Here is a 25,726-nt window from a genome sequence, read left to right on the forward strand (position 1 = left end):
TAGAGAGGAACATTTTGACAAGTGAGACAAAAGTTTCTCCCTCATTCCTTGGTTGGTGATGATCCCTGAGAAAGAACAAAAGACAATGAACACCTAGGAGTTGCCCTAAAGTCTGCGCATAAGTGGGAAAACCATTTGCCCTAGTCCAAAGTCCAGTAAGTAATTCATCAAGCTGGTGGTCCAGTCAGCACCACTCCATTATTCTTGTTAAGTATTGTATTCGATAATCTGGACCAGTGAAAACCCTAGAAATGAGCACCATTATACACTCAGCTCAAGTTATGAAATGTCAATAGATACAATTTTGCTTTAAGATAAATATTACCAGAAATCAGACGTCCTTGGACAAATATCTGTGAAATGAGATATTATAGCAAACTATATATCTGAGCTTATTGATAATAGTCCCTAGCCTGGAAGCTGACTTATGTTGTGATGTGTTAAATGTTGATGATAATTTGTCCTGATTTAGTTGATCTGAATTAGCTCTTAGGATAGAGCACCCGATATCATGTACCCCAGAACATGTTATTTACACATATGTTTTATTGTTGGTATTTGAACCCTTAATGATAATGAAAGAAAATAGTAGTAAAGACTTTTTGGCCTATAATCAAGGGCTTTTTCACAAACATGCTATGGTCAGAGATGAAAATAATAATTTTAACTCCATAATACAAGCCATATATATTTCCCATTCTTTAAAGTGCATATTCTCTGTGGGGTTTTTCCCTATTTTTCCTTTCTTCCTCAGCTTTATCAAGGTTGAAAATAGTGAACAATTTCATTTACTTGGAATTCCTGATCAGTACAACTTACCTGCTTCTTGTTCATCCTTTTTTTTTTTTTCTTTTTTCTTGTTCATCCTTTAGCAAATTTAAGTTGAATAGCGTGTGCCTCTTTCTGGTCCTTAAGGAATATAGCAGATGATTTTAATAGAATTCCAGTTCCTTCTAGTTTGAAGTTCTGCAAGATAGCAATGTATTGTTCTCATAGTCACTCCCCCCCCCCCACTCCCAATATTGTTAGAGAAGCTGGAAGAGTTGAAAAGAAAAGATCTTCTGTAAACCATAAGAATCTATTCTGAGGACTACCAGGATGTTTCCACCCACTAATAATTGGAGTCAACATAGCAAGAGTGATCCACTAAAGAAGGCAGAAAATTGAGTCAGCTGCAAGATGTTCACCTTAGTCTAAGAGATATAGTTGGAGCCTTGTGTCAGTGGCAAATATCTCAAAGTCTTGCTAATAAACTCCTTTTTCCCCCATTTTGCTCATAGGTTGGTCGTGCTTTGCCAGATTCTATCAGGAATGCATTAGAGAAATGGTCCAAGCATTATACCAAGCTGGGGAAATAATTTATTACCTTGAAATAGTTATGGCCTAAAGTAATTACTGAAACTGTTTTCAGACTATTGTTTGAAATTTAGTACCCATTGTGTTGAAAGTAAAGTTGTTATATTTGTGAAATACTGGCAAATTGCTTAATGGATAAAGCTAAATAACCACTAACTAATTCAAGTTGGATTGGGTGGAAGGGATGTATTCTGTTCTTATCCAGACATAGCAGAGTGCATGTTTCCTCAAAATCATAATTCAACAAGTAGTGTGATAGTCTTATAATGGGAGCCATATGCATTGTTTAAGTAATGTGAGTACTCAATTGCAAGAATTTCTCTATTTCTTTGCCAACTTAGATTTTATTTTATTTTTATTTTATTTATTTATTTATTTTTATTTTTTTATTATTTTATTTTATTTAAAGCTTTATTTATATGTCTTTTAATTTGACAATCTATTGCATACTAAGTAGGTAGGGTATAAAATCATAAATACAAGAAATCATTTTGAGACTTACGTTATAGGGGGACCTCTTCTAAGGCATTTACATTTATTATTTCTTTTAGTCTCCACATTGGGTATATGAAGGAAGAAGGTATTATTATTATTATTATTATTATTATTATTACCCTCACTTTACAGATGAGGAACCTGAGGTCCAATAGGCCAAGTAACTTTCCCAAGGTCAAATTTAGTAAACGATGGAGACTGGATTTCAAAATCAGGCCATCTTACTGCAGATTTGGAGCAGTTAGCCACTGTTGAATTAACTAGAGAAGTAACACGTCTATGGAATATTAACACTTAAATCTCCCAACAATATCTTCTCTAACTGAGCACCCTAAAATCCACCTCCCTGCAACAACCCTCCTCCAACACACCAACACACCCAAGAAGATGTTTTCCATTCTGCCAACAGCATCACCCTTCTTACAAATATCCTGGTTAAAAACTTTGAATTACTTCTGGCTTCTTTTCACTTTTATCTGCAACAGAGACTAATCAGAGAGGGTAGGTACCAGGAAACTTGTCCACAAAAAGTTTTGTGTCATTGAGTTTCTACTGGGCTAAGGAACACCAGTACTAGGTACTGTGGGTTTTTTGGGGTTTTTTTGTTTTGTTTTGTTTTGTTTTTTCGTTTGTTTGTTTCACCTGGTCAAAAACAGAGACTTAGATCTTGGAAATGTTCATATTAGAAGCCAATAAACAGTAATGTTCCAACCACTGCCCACTGAAAAGTCATTAAATGACAAAACAGATTAAACAATGGCATTTTTATTAGCTTCAGTTTTTTAATTAAGCTACAGGGAGTGTTAAAGAAGAGGGTATATACTTGGCAACAGAATGAGATTAAAGTTAAATATTTATATTGCAGATTATTTGAAACTGATGAAAGACTTGTCCTGGGGCGAGCCCTTTGGGGGAAGCAGAGCTGAGAGTCCGAATGTGCCTCTCAGAAGAAAACTACAAATCCCAGAATGCACTTTCCCCTATCTTTTCGCGAGAATGCCGGAGGGCCAGCTCAGCCAATCCCTTCGTGAGGAGCATAGCTATCAGCCAATCCGAAGGCGAATGGACGCCCGGGGGGCGGGACGAGCAAGGCGCCCTGAAATTTGAAAAAGGAAAGTCGGCGCGGCTGCAGGCCCTGGTTCTGGAGGCCCGGTTTTGGCTCGAATTGGCTGAGGTCCTGTGTGGGTAGGTGGCGGGGCCTCCTGGAGAGGGCGAGGGAGGGAGGTGGGGGCCGCTTGTCGCGATCAGGGAACCGGGGCTGTGAAATGCTCAGATGGTTTGCACGGCTGAGCTTCGCGGGGTGGGCGGCGAGGAGGCCCAAGGCCCGCGGCCAGGGCAAGGTCTGTGGCCGGCCCGGGAGGCTCCAGGGGACTGGGATGGGTTTAGGTTACGGCCTTGCCGGACAGCAGAGGACACGGAGGCCCAGAGCGTTCGGGTGGCCTGTGCCTGTCCTCGGCCGAGGGAGAGGCAGGCTTCATGTGAGAGGAGCCGTCCACCTGGGACCTGCACCTGGGACTTGGGAATCCAGGCCTGAGGTCATGTGCAATTACAGTCCTGAGTCCTTGTGCAATTGCATGTTAGGTCCCCAGGAGGTGATGGTGTCCACCCTTGCTTATTTTCTTATTTAAGAGAGACAGACGCAGAGAGGGAGGAGCAGGCTCCTTGCAGGGAGCCCGACGTGGGTCTCCATCCCGGGTCTCCAGGGTCACGCCCTGGGGCTGAAGGCGGCCCTAAACCGCTGAGGCACCCGGGCTGCTTGGGAGAGTCTTGCTTCTTAACTGCAGTGAAGTGCGGTGGGAGCTTGATCTGCCCTGGAGTATCTGGAGTTAAACCGTTAAACCTAAGCCTGTATTTTCTAGCAAAGCTCAAACTGCCAAAATATGCTTGATTGGAATATGAGCCTGATCCGATTTCAGTTAACTCGTAAGATATACAACGTTCTATTTGTTTTCGTAGCATTTTTCTTCCAGAATGACAGATGACGAACTGGCGCAGTTTGATAAAAGCATCAATGAATTCTGGAGTAAATTCAAAGGCACCGTCAGCGACACTTCCTCTCAGATGGTGGGACTGAGAGAGACCTACAAAGACTCCATCAAAGCGTGTGCGGGTAACGGAAGTCAGCTTGTAACATGCTGTTTGGTTGTCCTTGTTGTTGTTTTTTTTTTTATGTTATTGCAGCTGAACTGAAACTTCAATTCTAATTTCTCTTTCAGAAAAGTTGTCTGTGAAGTTAAAGGAAGAAGAACGAATGGTTGAGATGTTTCTGGAGTATCAGAATCGTAGGTGACAAACTGTAGATCACAGAGGTTTTTTTAGATGGAACATCTTTATGCAAACCCTCATCCAAGTAAAACAATGTTGTGTGTCTGTATATACACACACATACACGTCTGTAAAAAGCTAATAGACACTTATGCACCTACAACCCAGCTTGAGAAATAGACCATCCCATGTATACTCTTTTCTTCTCTCACCTTCTCTCACCTTCCAGAGCTAACCTGTTAGTAGTTAGTATTAGTACTGTGTTTTTGAACGTTATATAAATAAGCATTGCATTTTGTGTTTTCTGTCTCTTTTCTCATTCGTCAGTATGCTTGTGAGATGTGTGAATGCCAGTTATTTGAAAAACAAGTTCGTTTTCCCATTGGAAATCAGAAGCTGGAGTAGGGTTTTTCTCCATCTTTTTCTTGTTGTTCTTGCCCTCTCATTTATACCACCCCCAGGGGTTTCATGGTGTATATTTAGGTTTTATTGAATTTTTACACACGGATCACAGACTTGCCATCATAGGCCACAGGCTAAATTTCGTGGCACCATGTTTTAAGCTCTATTAGTGAAATGTCTTTACACATGTGTTCTTTGCGATGATTCCCAGTAGTTTCTTTGGCTTTGTTTTGCCCACTTGACTCATTATCTGGCCCCTGAAGGCATTTGATCTTGGAACCCTGGTAGGCTCTTACGCTAGACTTTTACCCTAGACTTTTACCCGTGTTTTCTTTCTAAGCTGCCTTGAAGCTTCCTTGCCCATGTACTGCTTCCCTCATTTCCTCTGTAACCACAAGCAGAAAGGAAAACCATGTGTGTGTGTGTGTGTGTGTGTGTGTGTGTGTGTGTGTGTGTAAACATCCTTAGTTTGTAGAATTGCTGGGATTAGAAAGAGAAGTTTGAAACTCTCAGTTTTTACTATTGTGAGTCTCATTGTGCTCTTAAAGGTTACCCATAGTGAAAATGTGCTCTAAATAGTTTGAAATCTAAAAGCATTATCAATTGTTTTTATTTTTAAAAAATTTATTTATTTATTCATGAGAAACACAGAGGCAGAGACACAGGCAGAGGGAGAAGCAGGCTCCCCCCAGGAAGCCCGATGTGGGACTGGATCCAAGGACCCTGGGATCACAACCTGAGCCAAAGGCAGACGCTCAACCACTGAGCCACCCAGGCATCCCAATTGTTTTCTTTTCTTTTTTCTTTTTAATTTTTTTAAAAGATTTTGTTTATTTACTAATGAGAGATCAGAGAGAGAGAGAGAGCACAGCAGAGACACAGGCAGAGGGAGAAGCAGGCTCTCCCTGCAGGGAGACCGACGTAGGACTCCATCCCGGGTCTCCAGGATCACACCCTGGGCTGAAGGTGGTGCTAAACTGCTGAGCCACCCGGGCTGCCCTTGTTTTTCTTTTAAAAATCAGTTTATACTTGGACCGAAATATAATTTACTTAATTTTAATTAATTCAGTGAATATTTGGCTGATACTTGCTTAGCATGATACAGTTGAGGAGTAGGCAAGCTTGAGGGAATTCATTTACTCACCACATATTTGTTAGGCAGCTGCTATGTGCCAGGTACCCTTCCAGGAAGATACTGGAGAGAACAAATTAGCCAAAAATTCTGGCCCACCTGGAGCATCTGTTCCTTCTATTTATCACAAGGAGGGAGATCATTTGTTCAAAGTGAGAGGCATTTACTATGGACCAGCCTCTAAAATCCTGAAATCCGGGCAGCCCCGGTGGTGCAGCAGTTTAGCGCCGCCTGCAGCCCAGGGCGTGATCCTGGAGACCCTGGATCGAGTCCCATGTCAGGCTCTCTGCATGGAGCCTGCTTCTCCCTCTGCCTATGTCTCTGCCTCTCATTCTCTGTGTTTCTATGAATAAATAAAATCTTAAAAAAAAATAAAATGAAATCCTTAGAAGGATCCTTACAAGACAGAAATTATTCCTTTTTTTCAGATGAAGAAATTGAAGCTCACTGAGGTTAAGAAACATGGCTAAGGTCAGACATTTGATAGATACCAGGTCCAGGTTTGTAGCCAAATTGTGTGTTCTTTCCAGTATATCGTAAAACAACATTTCCATGTGGAAGGAAAATCCAAGGGAAGGTTTCTGTAATGAGTAGTAGTGAAAGTTTGAAATACCTGCCTTAGAGAATAAAAGAGACAGCTGACTCCATACACATAAAGTAATAGTTGATGCAACATCACGAGCCCTTACGTTTGTATTGGCACAAATCCATACGGTTCGTTCTTTCTTTCTTTTCTTTCTTTAGTCCATTTTGTGTACATACGTATGTGCGTATATACCACAATTTCTTTATCCACTCATCTGTCGTTGGACACATAGGTCGTTTCTTTATCGCTATTGTAAATACTAAACACGAGAGTACAGATATCTTTTTGAGTTAGTTTTCATTTTCCTCTGATAAACACCCAGAAGTGGAATTATGGGATCATATGGTAGTTTTATTTTTAATTTTTTGAGGAAACTCCATACTGTTTTACAGAATGGCTGCTATAGAAAAATGCTAGTGAAACAAAAATTAACTATGTTGTATGACAGAAGAGATGCATATTTAAAGTCCAGAGGTCCCAGTTACATTCTGACTCCCCAGTTGTCACCCAAGGATGTTGGTCAAATTGCAACTTTGGCAACTGTTGTAAAATAAGGATAATAATGGCTGCCCCATTTATTTACTTTGCAGGGTTAGAGTATCCAATAATAATAATAATATGGAAACTTTTAAACTATTAAATGATACATAAATATCATATCAGAACATATTGGGGGTTGCCAGAAGCAGAGGTTGGGGGAAGAAATGGCTGAATTGGTTTTGGTTTTAGTTTAAATTGAATTTCTTTTTAAAAGCATTTTTCTTTCTGGTAATTCTGATAAAATGTCTATTTTTAAATTATGCTTGACATCATATATGATCATGTCCAGATTCTTGGAAAATACAGAAATGTAAACAAATTATCAAACGTTGAGAACCACATTTAACAAAATGACATACTTTTTTTCTTTTTCATGTACTATGTATATTTGACATCATTTTGTTCATGGAGTCTATATAACTTTTTTTTTCTTTAGAGTATTTTCCCATATTACTAAATTCCTTGAAAATATTCCACCTTATTGATATGCCATATTTATTTTTTAAGAATGTATTCGTTAGCCATTTAGGATGTTTTCAGTTTTCACCATTATAAATAGTACTGAAAATTTTTTGTATATAAATACTTGCACACATCTTGTTTTCTTAAGGTGACTTGTAAAAATGAAATAATCAAAGGAGATGAATATCCTTAAGACTTGTTTTGCGATGTCAAAAATATGCCACAAGGAAAAAAAAATATGCCACAAGGATTCTAGTATTTTGCATTCTTCTTAACACTAGCTATTATTTTTGTAAACATTGTTGTAATAAATGAAAATTGATATGTTACTGCTTTATTTGCATTTCCTTCATTACTAGTTATGTTAAATTGTCTTTCATATTTATCAACCATCTGCAGTCTACATTTCCTCTGTTATTCCTTTGTCTGTTTTTGTCTTAGGGATTTATATTTGTGTCTTCTCTAGATTAAGAACACTTGGCTTTTGAAGTTAAGTCCTGAGTTTGAATTCAGGTCTTACTATTTATTGTACCCCAGCAAATAAAGCTTTGGGCAAATTAGTCAACTGCTGAGCCCTTTTCCTCTTTTAAATTAGACTGACAAAATGTATTATAGTAAAATTAAAGTAAATTTATAGCAATATAAGGTGTTGAACAAAGTTCCTAGCATATAGTAGAATTTAATGCTTATTTGAATCAAAGGTGAGGTTTTTTTGCCCACTTATTAACTTTTATGTAGCTGGTTTTATGTCTTTCTCTTTGATTTCTTTTTGCCTTTGAGTAAAAAGATCTTTCCTTGGAGAATTAATTTTATATTCAGATACTGCCTTTTAAGGTTTTGCAAGATTTCATTTTATATTTAAATATTTAATAAAATAAAAAATTTAATAAAATATGGAATTTTTTAAAGATTTATTTATTTATTTATTTATGATAGACAGAGAGAGAGAGAGGCAGAGACACAGGAGGAGGGAGAAGCAGGCCCCATGCCAGGAGCCAGACGTGGGACTCGATCCCAGGACCCCAGGATCGCACCCTGGGCCAAAGGCAGGCGCTAAACTGCTGAGCCACCCAGGGATCCCCTAAAATATGGATTTTGGATTTTTTTTTTTTGTTTTTTGGATTTTGGATTTCAACACAGTTCGGGAACTATCTACCCACTTAATTTATGATATTTCATTTTTCATATTAATTTCCTAAACATACCAGTGTTTGGTAATGCCTTTTTGTTTAAGCTATGTGTCATTTCTTCAGCTGGTATCCCACTATTGTATTAAAAGTGTTCTAATCACAGATGTTAAATTTGATAGGACAAGCCCCTTGTTATTATTATTTTTAAAGATTTTATTTATTTATTTATTCATGAGAGACACAAAGAGAGAGAGGCAGAGACACAGGCAGAGGGAGAAGCAGCTCCATGCAGGGAGCCCAACGTGGGACTCGATCCCAGGTCTCCAGGATCACGCCCTGGGCCAAAGGCGGCACTAAACCCCTGAGCCACCCAGGCTGCCGGACGCTTATTATTATTATTACCATATTTCCTTAACAGTTCTCACCTGTGTATTCATCAGATAAATTTTATAATTACTTTTGTTAGACCCTCCCTATCCCTTCCCTCCAAATTCCATTGGGACTCCATTAAATATAGAAATGAATTTGGAAAACATTAACATCTTTATAGATGTCATTTAGAAGCATAAAATGTCATTTCCATACATCCAGGTCAAATATATGTCTTGGAGAGGTTTTGCCCTTTTTTTGTACAGGGCCTACATATTTCTTGATCTAGATTATTTCTGGATGTTTTGTTTGTTACCAGTGTAAATAAGATTTCATCCTTCTTACTCCATCTCCCAGCCTTTTTCCTTCACTTCTTTCTGTCTTTGGTATCTTCCAGAATCATTGACATAGCATTAGAATGAACTGTTTCTTTAAAGCACTGTGTAAAAACGTTCAGATTTTGGTTGTCTTTGGTGGTAAGCTTTATTATATATTTATTTGAAGAACAGAGCTGCAATGGTCATGATCTAGTTTTCTTGATTTATTTTGGTATTCTCATTTTAAAAAAACTTTTTGTCTGATCATTTTTATTTTCAAACAAATAGAAAATAAAAGGATTTTTTCTTTTCCTCATAATTTTTGAACCATTAGAAAACACCAATTAAAACATTCTTTATTAATCTTATGAATGTCAATATTTCTTACTGTGATAGATGTTAGAGAGCAAAGTATATTCTAGCTAATACTTTGTGCTTCTTACAGAAATCTGTAAGCAGAATAACCTCATTCAAGAAAAAAAAGAGAACTTGTTAAGGTTGGTTGCTGAAGTAAAAGACAAAAAGCAAGAACTGGACGTACTGACTGCAAATATTCAGGATCTTAAGGAAGAATATGCTAGGAAGAAGGAAAGTAAGTTTTTGATTGTACACATTTTAAAACATTAACCTAAATGTCAAAGTGGTGATGGGTCACAATTCTCTGTCTTGCCTTCTCTCTAGTTCATTACTAAATATGATAGCATACCTCAGGGGCATAGCCAGCCACTCATTTCTGCAAGGAAGCTGTGTGAAGTTAACTAAGTGGGTTTTATTTTCTTTTGTTTTACTTAAAGGTCCTTTGGATTTCTAATATAACCAGAGTCATACTGCAATTGATATGGGAGCTTAATTAAGCAGAGTGGAAGACAGTTTCACTAAATGAGATTTATCTGGAGAAGCCATAGTATAATTTATGCAAATAAGTTATTGATCACATATCCTCTGCCAGAAACTATTAAGCACATTCTTTATGATATAGAGTCTCTTTGTTTAAAAAAATTTTGTATTCAAATATGTGTATTTTTTTTTTTAATCATAGCTATTTCTGCTGCTAACAAAGCTAATGAAGAGAGGTTGAAAAGACTACAGAAATCTGCAGACTTATATAAAGACCGACTTGGACTAGAAATTCGAAAAATTTATGGTATGTATATTAATGTAAATAAACATTGAGATTAGAAAGGTGTATCTTAAGTAGAGAATTTTAAAAGTATTTTCAAATAAAACAATGACAACATTATTACCTTTTTAGAAAATAGGAAAGAATTTAAAAATTTTTATCACCCAAACAATTACTGGTGCCTTGGTTATTTATCATCCATTATTTCAATAAATGTATTTTTGCCATGATTACCAACATGAAAATAATTTTTGTCCTTGTTCTGATATTATATGATTAGCATTTTCCCAGTTGCTATAGTTTTCATATGGTAATTTTTAACTGGTGATGCAAGAATTCATTCCATTAATGTATCTTAATTTATCAAATATTTTATCATTTAATACAGGTCTGTTTCTAACTTAACATTTGGATTCTTCCTGTTTTCAGTTTTAGAAGTACTAAAGTGAATACAGACTTTCCATTTCTTTTGTATAACTTCCATTGAAATTCCCAGAGAGCCATCACTGGGTTAAAGTATATAAATATTTTGATGGCTATTATGTGTAGCTTATGTGCCAATTTATAGCTCTATTCACTGTGTTAAATGTGAGTCCCTGTTGAATCTCAGTCCCTGTGATCACTGTCAGGTGTGGTGACTCCCTTAGAAGGACTTGTTATAGGACTCTGCATATAGTCCTATTCATAGCTCAGATTTATTGCAGAAAGGATACAAAACCAAATCAGCCCGAAAAAGGCACTGGGGCGATATCAAAAAGAAACACTTCTTCAGGCATAATTTTTTAAGAATCTTAATCCAGCAGAGTCACACAGGATGTGCCTAATTCTTGTAGCATTGAATGTGACATTACTTGTAAAGTGTTGTCTACCAGGGAAGCTCAGCAGAGTCTCTTGCAGCTTGTGCTGGTTTTTCCTGGACTTCACCCCAAGTGGTTTTCCCTTTGCTGATTTTGCCATATAGCCTTTGCTGTAATAAATCCTAGCCCTGAGTATGACCCTCTGGGGAGTCCTGGGAGTCCTCCTAGTGACTCTATAAGCCTGGGGTTCTCTGGGGGGGCCCCAACAAACCAGTCAAGGACCAGCTTGCAAGCAGGCCTTTCTAAGATTCTTAATGATAGCAGTGTTAGGCCTGCCATATTAATTCTTTTATGCACACCTCTCTGCAATGTAGAGAGTACCCATTTTATTGTATTCTTGCCAGAATTGTATTTTTTTAAGTTTGTGTTTTGTTTTTTTTTTGTTTTTTTTTTTTTTTGGCAGTTGACTAGATATAATTGGAGCATTTATTTTGAAGTCCATTTCATTTCATTATTAATGAAAAGGGAAACATTATTCTGTTTACATAATTACATTTCATTGTCTGGGCTCTTCATACATCTTCTAGGCTTGTTTCTGCCCCACCCTGCCATCTGTTGGTATAAGCTTTTTTTTAAAAAGATTTTATTTTATTTTATTTTATTTTATTTTATTTTTAAGATTTTATTTATTTATTCATGAGAGAGAGGCAAAGACATAGGCAGAGGGAGAAGCAGGCTCCATGCAGGGAGCCCGACTCAATCTGAGACTCAATCCCAGATCTCCAGGATCAGGCCCTGGGCCCAAGGTTGCGCTAAACCACTGAGCCACCCGGGCTGCCCTGAAATAAGCTTTTAATAAAAAGTATTAACCTTTTGATTAGAGGGAAATAAAAGGTCTGACCCTGCGTTTTTGATCCACTGGACTTACTATTATCCTGAGGTGCTTTTTTGAGCCAGAAAGCTTTAAAATTATTTTAGATTTAAAAATAGATAGAACTTTCCCATAGCCCTCAAAATCAGGAAGTAATGTTTTTTAAAGAAGAGAACCCAGATCAAACCCTTCACTGTCTTATAAAGTCTTTTTTTTTTACTTGACATGCATCCCTCCCATTGTTATTAACACTTCAAAAAATCTAGCTTAGTGGAGACACCTAGATGGCATAGTCAGTCAGCTAAGGGATGGACTCGTGGTTTTGGCTCAGGTCATGATCTTGAGGTTGTAAGATAAACTCTACATTTTTATTCTGGTAAAACTATATTACATATAATTAACCATTTTAACTATTTTCAATGATAGAATTCAGTGACATTAATTACATTCACAATGCTGTGCAATCGTTACCATATTTCCAGAATTCTTCATCACTTTAAACAAAAATTATGTACCCATTAAGCAATGACTTCTTACTCCTTCTCCCCCAGCCCCTGTAATCTCTAATCTTCCTGTCTCTCTAAATTCACCTAAGTATTACACATAGGTGGAATCATATAGTATTTGCTTTTTTGCATCTGAATTATTTTACTTAGCATGTTTTCAAGGTTCATTCATGTTGTAGCATGTATCAGAAGTTCATTCCTTTTTATGACCAAATAATATACCATATTTTGTTTATCTAGTCATCTGTCAGTGAACACGTTATTATCACTTTTTTGGCTGCTGTGAGGGATGCTGTATAAATATTGGCAAAGCTTTCTGAGTCCTCATCTTCAGTTCTTTGAGTATATACCTTGTAATGGAGTTACTGGGTCATATTGTAATTCTTTATGTAAACTTTTTGAGGAACTGCCAAACTGTTTTCCACAGCTGTGCCACCATTTTACATCCCCGCCAGCAGTGTTCTAATTTCTCCACGACTTCTTCCACACTCTTCTTTTATTTGTTTTGATTTGTTTTGTTTTGTTATAGCTGTCCTGGTAGGTGTAAAATTATATCTTATTGTAGTTTTGGTTTGCATTTCCCCAGTGATTAGTGGTGGTGAGCATCTTTCCATGTGCTTATTGAGCACTTTTATCTATTCTTTGGAGAAATACCTATTCAAGTCCTTTGTCCATTTTTGAGTTGGGTTGCTTTTCTTTTAGTTCAGTTGTTTTAAAAATATATATCCTATATATTAAATCCATGTTAGAGATATGATTCCAAATATTTTTCTCCCATTCTATGGGTTATCTTTTCACTCTGTCACTAATACCCTTTGAAGGACAAAAGTTTTTAATTTTGATGAAGTCAAATTTATCAGTTCTTTTCTTTTGTTACACGTGCTTTTAAAAATCATATTTAAACTACAATTCATTCAAAACTAATTTGTAACTTGTGCGTTTGGAGGCTTGGTTAAGTCTGTTTATTTATTTATTTATTTATTTATTTACTTATTTATCAGTCTGGATATTAAGGATAGAGGTGAAAAAGCTCACTTCCACTGAGAGCCTTGACACAATAAAATGTTCTCATACCAAATAATTTTTAATCTCTCTTTTCAGGTGATAAATTGCAGTTCATATTCACTAATATTGACCCGAAGCATCCAGAGAACCCATTTATGTTTTCCCTCCACCTAAATGAAGCAAAGGAGTATGAAGGCATGTATTCCTATCTCTTAACTGGTATTTAAGATCAGCATCCCCAAATGTTACTAATTCTGCATATAAAGTAATGTGAAGGAAAGTAATTCCCACAAGGTAGTGCTTTCTTTGCCAGTCTCACCTCATGGGATAGTGCCTTCTAAAGGCTGTGAGTGTCACTTTGATTTATAGTTATTAGGTGGGATCTTTCTCTTCAGGATAGCATAGTGCCACAGTGGCAGAAAAGTCTTAAAGACCACAGATCACTGCATTTCATACACAAGTATGAATCATCCTTTTAGAGAACTTAAAGCTAAAGCTATAAAAGCTAAAACTATGTAAATGTGAATATTATAATTTATTCAAGTAAGTGATTTTAAAAGCAAATGGTAAGTCATTAGAATGTGATAATTTATCTTCCCAAAAATCAATTTAAGAAATATTACCCTCTCCTGAAAAATCCCACACATTGATAATTTAGCTCACTTACTGATTCTCCAGCAGGCCAGGAGGTCATCAGTTTATGGGAAATATATATGATTGATAGTAGGGAGAGCAAGAAGAGAATGGAAATATATCTCTTTTTTATTCTTCTAATACCCCTTGTAAAGTAATTTTTCATTTATTGGAATTCAGGAAAATGGTTCTTAGCTCATTAGACCTGTGTTCTCATCTTAAGACATTTAGAGCAGACACACACTCAGGAGAACTGCTGAGTTGGCTCCCTCATATGCCCTGGTGACTTGTTCCTCATCCTCATGGAATTTATATTTTAGGAATGTACTTTTTTTTAAAGACTTTATTTATTAATTTATCAGAGACACAGAGAGAGAAAGGCAGAGACACAGGCAGAGGGAGAAATAGGCTTATCCAGGGAGCCCAATGTGGGACTCGATCCTGGGTCTCCAGGATCAGGCCCTGGGCTAAAGTTGGCGCTAAACCGCTGAGCCACCCGGGCTGCCCTATATTTTAGGAATCTAATTCACATACAGATTTTTTTTCTCTCTCAGTAAATATCTTTTAATGACTGCTAAATTTTAAAAAGCAAACTCAGGGCGCCTGGGTGGCTCAGTTGGTTAAGCGACCCCCGCTCAGGTCATGATCCCAGGGTCCTAGAATCAGGCCCCACATCTGCTCCCTGCTCAGTGGGGAAACTGCTTCTCCCTCTACCCTTCCCCAGGGTTGTGCTCATTTTCTCTATCTCTCAAAAATAAATTAAATCTTTAAAAATAAAAAAAAAAAAAAAATAAAGAGTAAAACCCAAAAACCACATACCTAGATTTGTATTGTTCTCTAAATTGTATATAATCTCTCTTGCTCTACATAGTATCACAGTATTTGATAGTGTATTAAAATAGGATCTACTGTGTGATTTTGAACCAAGTGCTCCTTGCTATTCTTTCTCTTGTGGTCATGGTCCTTGTTTCCTAAGCAGTCTTAGGCCAAGAACTGGAAATCTGACATGATTGAATTTCTTCTCCTTGGACAAAGGACCAAATTGTTGGGAGAGAAAGCTGGATCATTCCTTTCCTTTGACAACCCTCACTGGGGATTTGCTCCCAAGATGTATCATTTTGTATAACTACATGTGAAAGCCGCCATACTGTTATTGTGACTTTGTGTCTCATTTGATTAATTAAACCCTATAAATATCACTTTTAGAATAGCAATTACATTTTTTTTTAAGATTTTATTTATTTGACAGAGAGCACAAGCAAGGGGAGTGTCAGGCAGCAGGAGAAGGAGAAGCAGAGCAGGGAGCCCAAAGTGGGGCTCCATTCCAGATCCCTGGGATCACGACCTGAGCCGAAGGCAGATGCTTAACCAACTGAGCCACCCAGGTGTCCCACAATAACATTTCCTAACGAAAAATTACAAAAGTCTAAATTTTTTCCCATAATTCTAAATTACTAAAAGTTGACATTGAAAGTTCTTTTTGTTTTGATCTAATGAATGGAAACTAGAAGTCAAACCAAAGGTTTAGAGAGAAAACTGATTTAATGGTTTAAAAAAACAACTCACCTGTTAAAACACTTTAGGTAAAGCAAAACTTACAGAAAGATGTTGGGAAGTGGCATTCTGTTCTTCATCACTAAGCTCTTCAATCCCTTGACTACCATCTGTTTAAATTTAAAGTAAGATTATAGTACTTAAGATTTTAATATTTAGAGATTAAACAAAGAACAGGTCCAAAAGATAGGATATGAAAATCTAGTGTATCTATTATTCTGTGCTCAAAGCATTTCAGTAAAATGGAATTGAAATGATTTGAATCAGATGAAAGCATCTAAATTAGAAACACTTCTCCATAAAAAAGTCTCATTCAAATTATCTTCTTTTTTCTTCTAGTGTCAGATAGTTCTCCTCATCTTGAGTGCCTGGCACAATTTCAAGAGAATGTAAGGAAGACCAACAATTTCTCGGCTTTTCTTGCCAATGTTCGGAAAGCTTTTATGGCTATGGTTTATAATTAATGAATGTATGAATAGTGTATAAAAACTTTATTTTTCTTCCCTATTGCATATCTCTCTTTTTATCATCGTGTATCTCTTTTAAAAAGAATTCTCATTATCCATTGTTTGCTTATAATTTCTTTGTATTTTTGTAATTTCTTTAAATTATTTTAATTAAAATCTTAAGAAATAAAGTTTATAAAGTCAATTGTGTTCTTTTAAAATGAAAGATAGTATACTGTGTATGTGTGTGTGTGTGTGTGTGTGTGTGTGTGTATGCATGCATGTATATTTTTTTAATGGCAGGCATGGGTAGTGTAAAGGCTAGCCTGGGAATGGCTATACAGCTGACCTGTGCCTCTGGTTTCCAAGCTTTTTAAGGTCATGGAGTAGTAATACCAAAAAATTCGGAATGTGGGCCCAACCCAAGGTTAGCAAGTTTTAAACGTACTTGGCAAAATAAATACTACTAAATACTACTATCTACTATTATTCTAATATCCTAAAGGAGGGAGTATTTTTTTTCCTCACACCAAAAGGAATCTATAGGTAAAGTAAAGGGCAAACCTTAATATCAGAAGAAGGTTGGCAGGGTTCTACTAAGATACTCAAAAAAGGACATGTTTCTGAAAACCCAAATGTAGAACATTTACAATCCCATTTTCATTTTATAACATTTATACTGTTTAATTGTGGTCTGGATTTAAGTTGTACCATCTTGGAATTTTCAACACAGACTAGAGTTTATTTATTTATTTTTTAATTTTTTTATTTATTTATGATAGTCACACAGAGAGAGAGAGAGAGAGGCAGAGACACAGGCAGAGGGAGAAGCAGGCTCCATGCACCGGTAGCCCGATGTGGGACTCGATCCCGGGTCTCCAGGATCGCGCCCTGGGCCAAAGGCAGGCACTAAACCGCTGCGCCACCCAGGGATCCCCAGACTAGAGTTTAAATGTCAACTTATAAGATTCTCTTTTTGTCACTATCCTTTACTTGTGAACTTAGTTGTTTTGTTTAAAAATTTTATTTTATAAAGAGCAAAGCAGGAGGAGCAGCAGAGGGAGGGGGAGAAGCAGGTTTTCCACTGAGCAGGGTGCCCAATGCAGGGCTGGATCCCAGGACCCTGAATCATGACCTGAGCCAAAGGCAGATTCTTAACTGACTGAGCCATCAGGCACTCCATGAATTTGGTTGTATTTAGGTATGCTGTCTATAACGAAAGTCACATAATACTGGTTCAAGATATCTTGGACAAAACTAGAAGCCATGGAACAATGGCCTCCATGCCTCCAGTTCCTTCTGCTACTCCCTAAAGTCGGATTTTTCCAGTCAGTTATCTGGAAGGAAGAGAGTTTCAGAGCACTTCCCCTCAGTTCCCTCTTGTGCCTAGTACTTGGCTCAGAGCTTGCTCACCATGATATAGCAGAATTTATATGAGAAGAATGCTACAGGTTGGTGAGAATGTTGTCACTGACCCATCCCAGTGTGCGGACCAGCTTTTAGGAACCATTGGTGTTCTCTCTGCAGAGATAAAGGCTAATGAACTGCCCCAGAGATTGGAATGTGTGCTACTATTTTATTTCTTTAATATTAAATATTAAACAACATACTAATACACAAACAATGGGCCAAATAAGAAATCAAACCTCAAATCAAAATATGTCAAAACAAAAAAGATGGGACCCCTGGGTTTCTCAGCAGTTGAGGATCTGCCTTTGGCTCAGGGTATGATCCCAGAGTCCCGGGATTGAGTCCTACATCAGGATCCCTGCATGGAGCCTGCTTCTCCCTCTGCCTGTGTCTCTGCCTCTCTCTGTCTCTCATGAATAAATAAATAAAATCTTAAAAAAAAAAATTCCAAAACCAGTGAGATGCAGCAAAAGCAGATGATAGGTGAAATTTATCCTATAAATGCTTGTATTAAGGGAAAAAAGCTCAAATAAATGACATTATACTCCAAGGAACTAGATAAAGAAGAAATAGCAAATTTAGTAGAGGAAGCAAATAATAAAAATCAGAAATAAATAGAATAGAGACCAAAATAAGCAATAACATAACACTGGAAATAAGGACCAGTTTAAAAAAAAAAAAATTGGCAATGCTTTAAGCTAAGAAAAAAAAAAAAAGAAAAGAAAACCCAAAATGAAAACTAAAAATAATATAGCAGATGCCACAGAAATACTTAGTGTGATAACAGATTACTATAAACAAATCAGTTAATTTAGGGGAAAAAAAGCAGATAATTCTTAAAGATGCACAAGTTACCAAGATTGAATCATGCATGAATCTTGAATCTAAGAAATAGGAAATCTTAGACCAATAACAAGAATGAAAGTTAAATTAGGAATGAAAATCTCCTAGCACTGAAAAGCCCAAGACTACATGGTTTCACCGGTAAATTCTACCAAACATTAAAAAAATATTGAAACATTTATTAAAATATTTATTAGAATCTTACAAATAATGAAATACACATTCAAAGTCATTCTATAAGCCAGTATCACTCCAATACCAAAGCAGGATAAAAACAATACAAGAACAAAAAGGTCTAATTTGTCCCAGATAAGTATTGCTATTCTGGTTTCCTCTGAATATCCATTTGCATGATATATGTTTCTCCATCCCCTCATTTTCAATCTGCAGATGTCTTTAGGTCTAAAATACGTCTCTTGTAGGCGGCATATAGATGACTTCGTTTTGTTTTTATCCATTCTGACACCCTTTGTCTTTTAATTGGAGCATTTAGTCCATTTACAAAATAATTATTGATAGATACATATTTATTCCCATTTTATTACTTGTTTCTGGAGATTTTCTCTGATCCTTTCTTGTCTTCATCACTTTTGGTCTCTCCCTTGCACTCACAGTCCCCTTTAATATTCCTGCAGGGCTGACTTAATGTTCATTAACTCATTTAGTTTTTGTCTGGGAAACTATCTCCTTCTATTCTGAATGATGGCCTTGCTGGATAGAGTGTTCTTGGCTGCAGATTTTCCCATTCATCACTTCGAATGTATCATGCTGCTCTCTTCTGGTTTGCCAAGTTTCTGTTAAGAAATGTCCAGTTAGCTTTATGGATTTCTCTTGCAAGTTAAAGACTTCTATTGTCTTGCTGCCAGTTTTTTTTAAGATTTTATTTTTTAATTTATTTGACAGAAAATGCACAAGCAGGGGGAGTGGCAGGCAGAGGGAGAGGGAGAAGCAGTCTCCCCACTGAGCAGAGAGAGCCCACTGCAGGACTTCAACCCAGGACCCTGGGATCATGACCTGAACCAAAGGCAGCTGCTCAACCAACTGAGCCACCCAGGCATCCCTATTGCTGCTTTTAAGATTTTTTTCTTTATCATTAAATTTTGAAGATTTAATGAGAATACGTCTAGGTGTTGGCTTGCTTTCATTGATTTTTATGGGAATTCTCTGTGCCTCCTGGATATGAATGTCTGTGTCCTTCCCAGATTTAGGGAGGTTTTCTACTATTATTTCTTGAAATACGTTTTCTGTCCCCCTTTCCTTCTCTTCCTCTTCTGGGGCTCCTATAATATAAATTTTATAAATTTTATTACATTTGATTGAGTCACTAAATTACCGAAGTCTATTCTTGTGTTGCATAATTCTTTCTTTTGCTCAGCTTCATTATTTCCCATTATTTTGTCCTCTAGGCCACAGATTCATTCCTCTGCTTCTTCCAGCCTGCTGTTCATTGCATCAAGCCTGTTTCCAATCTCATTTATTGCCTTCTTCATCTCTGATTCTTTTTAAAACTCTTTTATTTCTGTGGTAAGGGTATCACTGATGTCTTCTATTTTTTTCTCAAGCCCAGTGAGTATCCTTATGATTTAAATTCTCCATCAGCACGTTACTTATACTTGTTTCACTTAGATCTCTGGCTGTGACCTTATCTTGTTCTTTCCTTTGGGATAACCTTTTCCATCTTGGCATTTTGTCTAAGTCTCTGCCTTCTTTTCTATGCTAGAAAAGCCAGTTATGTCTCCTGCTCCTGAAAGTGATGGCCTTATAAAGAAGAAGTCATGTAGTGCCCAGAGCCTGGCACTTTACAGGGTGTCTCCGGTATATGCTACATGCACTCTGCTGTTGTGTTTTGGCTGCTCTATCCTCAGGCCAGTGGTCTGCAGAGGTTCTCCTTGAATGCTGTGGGCAGTGTTTGATCCTTGGCCTGAACGTGGTGAACTTTAACTAGGTGTGCTCTAGTCTGCTTGTGAAATGAGACCTGACACTAATGCCACGGAACTCTCTGGACAGGGGATTTGGTGTGGGCATAGGTTTGTGCTAGTCTTCTGGAGGAGCCGCCGACCACACTGGGACTGAGACAAGCTTGTCTGAGAAGGTAGTCCCACCAGAGCATGCGGTGAGGTGGGGGACTTAGTATAAGCAAGTTAGTGTCCAGAATAACCTGCTTCTCTCAGGTGGCTCTGTATTTATGCTGGGGAGTAGAGCAGGGAAATGGCACCACTCAGCTCCCTTGTTCCTAGAAAAGTATCTGAGGCTTGTGCTTAAGAAAGTCCTATCCCATTTTACCACGGGCTTGGCCCAAGGTAGTATTTTAACAGTGGCAGTATAATGAGCAAAAATACAATTTTCCTAAGCAGATCTTCACATTTGGCCTTATTTCTTTTGATATAATGACATTTAAATGAATACATAAAATCACATCAAAACTCAATTTCGGTTTTTGTGGACCTAGCTTGATTTGGAGCTCAAATTATATTAGTAGGATCCATTGCTTAGCTGTTTTTCTGGGTTAAGGCCCTACAGGGTAGACGCCAGCAATTTCAAGCTTGTCCCAATCCCTGAACTAATCACTGGTGATCACAGGGTAAATAAAGTACATACTTTGGATTAGACTAGCTCCCTGCTGAAACCCAGGTGTGGAGGCAGATTGACCTCAACAACAGAGCCAAGTAGGAATGGTATAGTTCTCTAAGGGAGAAATTAGATATTTCACATTAAAAAAAAAAAGCAGATAACTACTATAGTGAGCATATATTTACTGAATTCCCTACCTAAAATACGTCTATAAGGAATAAACAACAAACTTGAAAGATCTTTATTCACTGAAACTAGAACTACAAACTCTTTTTTTTTTTAAAGACTTTATTTATTTGACAGAGAGAGAGAGCACACAAGAGAGGTCAGAGAGAGGCTCAGGCAGAGGGTGAGGGAGAAGCAGGCTGGCTCCCTGCAGAGCAGGGAGCCGAATGAGGGGGTTGATCCCAGGACTCTGGGATCATGACCTGAGCTGATAGCTGACAACTGACTGACTGAGCCACCCAGGTGCCTCTCATACCACAAACTCTTGATGTGTGGTATTTTGAACCACACAGTGGAGAGGACATTGACCTGGCTCACCTTGGCAAGAAACTCTGGAGGATTCCTTTCACCTGAAAGTTATAGAAATGAAGATTGGGGATGAGAGAAGAAATGAGTTCTACTTAAGGCCCTTTTCTCTTCAAGGGCAGCCATGCTTCATTTCTAACTGGGGTAGAGGTAGGGCAAGATCCAGGGAACAAGACCAGGTAGCAGGAAAGTCCCAAAAGGACAGTGTAGGAACTAGCTTTACTCCTGGGATCCAAAGAAAAATGCACAAAGTTCACTATCATAACAAAACAAAGAGCCTTAAGCTGTGGAACTTTAGGGTGATTTGTTTTCTCAGCTGGGAAGTTGATTCATTCTAAAATTGGAACTGGTTAGGGCTGGCCACCTTAGAATAATAGTGATTACTTTTTAAAAACCTTTATGCCCTCAGTACTGTTCTAAGCCCTTTACATATATCTACTCATTTATATTTCCTCATTAACCTGTGAGGTAGATCCTAACCATAACCTTGCTCTACAGATAAGGAATCCAAGGTACCAAAATTTTAAGCAACTTCAGGTCACACAGCTGGTAAGCTTTAGAGCTGGATTTCATACCCAGGTGGAAGTCTGGCACCTAATCCATGAGCCTCACCTGGACAGCACCTTATGCATTTCTGTGCTGTATTGCAGGGAAAGTATGTGAAGACAAATTCTTAACAAAGATTCTAAACAACTTTGTACTTCAATAATATAACTTAGCTTTTGTGCTTCTATAGAAGTATAATGATTAAGAGAAAAAAAGGTAAGCTGTCTTAAAGGAAAATAATATATTTTGTCTAGATGTTTAGGAGTTAGCCTCACTAAAATGACAAAGCAGCCTCACATTTCAAGGAAACAATGAGCAGAGTACGTGGCCTTTGGGAGCTGGATGGCTCCCTGAGAGCAGTCTCTAGGCCTGTGGACTACAGTCATCAACCCAGGTCATTATGGAAATGTCAGAGGGAGGACTGTTGACTAATGCAGAAGTCTTAATTTGTTCAATCAAACATAAAGATTTTCATTTTTGAGGGCCACTGTGTGCCAACCAGGAATATTCTGGAACTGATATTATTAATACATTAGTTTATATTACAAAGTTGAAAATTTCACTTTGAATAAAAATACACATGAAAGGCAAACCAACTATCTCATTAAGTTTGTTCTTTTTATACATTGTATTTATGATGGTATATTGCAAAACTAAAATAATTTTAACCATTTATAAAATCTTCCTGATAAAACACAAGATCCAAAAATAGGAGATTTTCCTAAATTAAAAAAAATATGCACAAGCAGTAAAGTTGATTGAAATGGAATCCAAAAGGAGTAGACTAATCTAGTCCACATTTTTTAATAAAATGAACAAATGAGATCTTTAAAAGTTAAATTCATTTACTAAATTGTTTAAGAAAAGGAATTGGCACAAAATCTGCTAGAATGTTCTAATGGATTAAAAATTTCAATTTCCCACCTAAGGAGGATTACAAAGTATTTTCTTCCAATTCAGAACATTCCTGTAAGGAGACAATTAGTTCTGTTTTGATTCGTGTACCGTGACAGTGAATTGCTTATTTTGCTATCACCTAGCATAGTGTCTGGCACATAGTAGAAGCTTAATAAATATCTGTTAATGTTGAACACATTGTGCAGATTCAATAGAAAATTTAATAGGAAATCAAAATTATACCTCTGAAAAAGAGCTGACTTGTTCAACAATACCTGCAGGTGTGTTGCTGCTATGTTCAGCCATTTTTAGATGGTAAAGATGGCTCTACAGGGTTTTCCTTTTTTATATTTTTTAAGATTTTATTTATTTATTCATGACAGACACAGAAAGAGAGAGAGGCAGAGACACAGGCTGAGGGAGAAGCAGGCTCCGTGCAGGGAGCCCGACATGGGACTTGATCCCTGGTCTCCAGGATCAGGCCCTGGGCTGAAGGTGGCACTAAACCACTGGGCCACTGGGGCTGCCCGTTTTCCCTTTTTTTTAAAGATCAATTTATTTATCTTAGAGAGAGAATGAGAGTGGGCAAGTGTGGGGAGGGACAGGGGAACAGAGAGAGAGAATCTTCAAGCAGACTCCCCACTGAGCACAGAGCCCGACACGGGGCTTGATCCCAGGACCCTGAGATCATGACCTGAGCCAAAATCAAGAGTCAGACACTTAACCACCCAAGCCACCCAGGTGCCCCTGCGACCGGCAATTCTTGACTTAATGACGAGCTAATAGAGAACAAGATTCTTTCTGAATAAAGATAAGGGTTTTCTCTAAGTAGAAATAGAGTCTACTTTTTAAGTAAACTGGAGGAAATATAAGCTATTTAAAATCATCTCCTTTCTTGGTATCCTTAAATATGTCATGGTGAGAAGTATAAACAACGTACAACACGGTATGACATGAAGAATGTTTAGACTTTAGACACATTATTCCTTTCTCTTAGCAACTCGCTGGAAACAGCTGAGGATAAGGTCTTTAACTGGAAAGACGAAATATTTGAGACTCAAATAAATGTGGTCTGTGTAATGGTAAATCTTGAATACTCTAACTTGTTTTGTAAAAAGTTCCATTTTCCAGGATCAGAATGGTATTGCGGAAAAATCCGAGAATTAAGATGTGGTCCGGTCTACGGGACATGACCTTAGGCAAGTCATTTAACCTCTTTGAGCATCCGCCATCCTGTACTATGAGCAGTTTCCCAAACTTGCCAGTTTACTTTCTGTTGATCAGGCCAAGGAAGTTCGCTTCTCTCTAGGTTAATTAAAATCATTACCATGAATGTTTGTTAATGTTATGTTTTTTCTGCATCTTTATAGCTTTTCATCTTCTGTAAACATGGTGATTTATATCAATAGATTGTTTAAAAATGTTGAATCAACCCTGCCTTCCTGGAATAAATCCAATTTAGCCATAATATGCAATTATTTTTTTTAAATAGCATAAGATTCAGTGAATATTCTGTTTTAAATGTTTATATGTATAGCCAAAAAAATGAGATTGGCTTATAATTTTCCTTTATATGTTAACTCTGGTTTTGGCATCAAGTTATCCTAGGTCCTAGACCCTTGAAAATAGTTCAGGTGTGTTCCTTTTTCCTATTTCCTTAAAAAGTCTGAATGAGATTATCTGTTTTTGAACTCACATAAAACTCTCTGGGCCTGTGTTTTCTTTGTAGGATTTTTTTTAACTATTCATTGAACTTCTTTTAGTAATTAAATTATTGAGTTATTCTATTTCTTGAGTGAGTTTTGATAACGCATATTTTTTGAGAAATTTGTTTTTTGGGCTTGCTTTCTTTGCAAATGAATTGATGTAAAGTTGTTGATAATATATGTTTAGCTTTTTGGATATCAGCTACAGCTGTAGGCTGTCCACTTTTTCCTTATAAATAACATTATTATTTATGCTTTTTTCTCTTAATCTTGCAGAGGTTTGCTTAATTTATGAATCCTTTCAAAGAACCAAAAGATAGGTTTGTTCAATATTTTATTTTGCTCTATATTTCATTAACTTTTGCTGTTTCTTTTCATTTCTTTCCTTTCTTTGGGTTGATTCTGCTGTTGTTTTAATAAATCCATAGTTAGGATGCTTTGTTCATTAATTTTAGCCTTTCTACCTTTCCATATAGCATTTTTTAAGCTGCTTTCCTAGAAACTACAGGTTGTAATATGTAGTAGCTTTCTTAATTTTTATTTGTAATATTTTCTCATTTCCATTAAGATTTCTTCGTTGACCATGGGTTAGACATTTATGTGTGCATTTTGTGTGTGCACACATACATGTGCTTATGTGCATGTAGGTGCACATATTGTATGTGTTCTCCAAATGCCAAGTGGTTTTTAAATTATCCTTTTCTTAATGATTTCTAACTTGTATCGTGGTCAGACAATTCTAGAGACTTGCTCTGTGGCCTAGTGCATGGTCAATTGTTGTACGTGTGTATTTTCCAGTGGTTAGGTGTGGTGACTTCTTTCTCAGTTTCCGATGGCTCTCATCACCTTTTTCATTTGCCTAAATGCTCCTCAGCTGACTTTCCCCCACCTCCTCCATCCTGATTAATGCCCCTCCTAAATGTTCTCATAACCCTCTCGATGTGCCCCCGTTATAGAATTTATCACATTGTATTGTGTTTGTTAACGTTGTGTCTCCCTCACCAAAATGAGACTGAGGGCTTTTTGAGGGAAAGGACTTGTTGTTAAGACCTAGTATTTAAGTGCCAGATCTATAATGTTCCAGCCACTCTGTACAGTAACTTCTTACCTTTTCAAATTCAGCTGGAAGACCCTACTCTTGACAATGGTGATGTGAGAAGGCTGGACTATTCGGCCCCACAGAAACCATATGTAAACTGGCAAATTATTAAAATGACCATTTCAGGATAAGCAACA

General features: G+C 37.3%; 1 protein-coding gene across 1 annotated transcript; it reads left to right on the forward strand.

The window, feature by feature from the left end:
* Window positions 1-2,908: 2,908 nt before the first annotated feature.
* SPC25 (SPC25 component of NDC80 kinetochore complex) lies at window positions 2,909-16,170 on the forward strand. Its single transcript, XM_055307665.1, has 7 exons — window positions 2,909-3,036; window positions 3,808-3,961; window positions 4,068-4,133; window positions 9,500-9,646; window positions 10,094-10,198; window positions 13,450-13,548; window positions 15,880-16,170. The coding sequence occupies exons 2-7, from the start codon at window positions 3,823-3,825 to the stop codon at window positions 16,002-16,004; spliced, it is 681 nt and encodes a 226-aa protein (XP_055163640.1). The 5' UTR covers window positions 2,909-3,036; window positions 3,808-3,822; the 3' UTR covers window positions 16,005-16,170.
* Window positions 16,171-25,726: the final 9,556 nt, after the last annotated feature.

This window comes from Nyctereutes procyonoides, unplaced genomic scaffold (assembly GCF_905146905.1).
Source record: "Nyctereutes procyonoides isolate TBG_1078 unplaced genomic scaffold, NYPRO_anot_genome, whole genome shotgun sequence".
NCBI classification, from domain to species: Eukaryota; Metazoa; Chordata; class Mammalia; order Carnivora; family Canidae; genus Nyctereutes; species Nyctereutes procyonoides.

Coding starts and splice junctions, on each gene's coding strand:
- SPC25 (XM_055307665.1), top strand. CDS start 3,823: ATGACAGATGACGAACTGGCGCAGTTTGATAAAAGCATCAATGAATTC. Junction 3,962..4,067: donor CTCCATCAAAGCGTGTGCGG/GTAACGGAAGTC, acceptor TTTCTCTTTCAG/AAAAGTTGTCTGTGAAGTTA. Junction 4,134..9,499: donor GTTTCTGGAGTATCAGAATC/GTAGGTGACAAA, acceptor TGCTTCTTACAG/AAATCTGTAAGCAGAATAAC.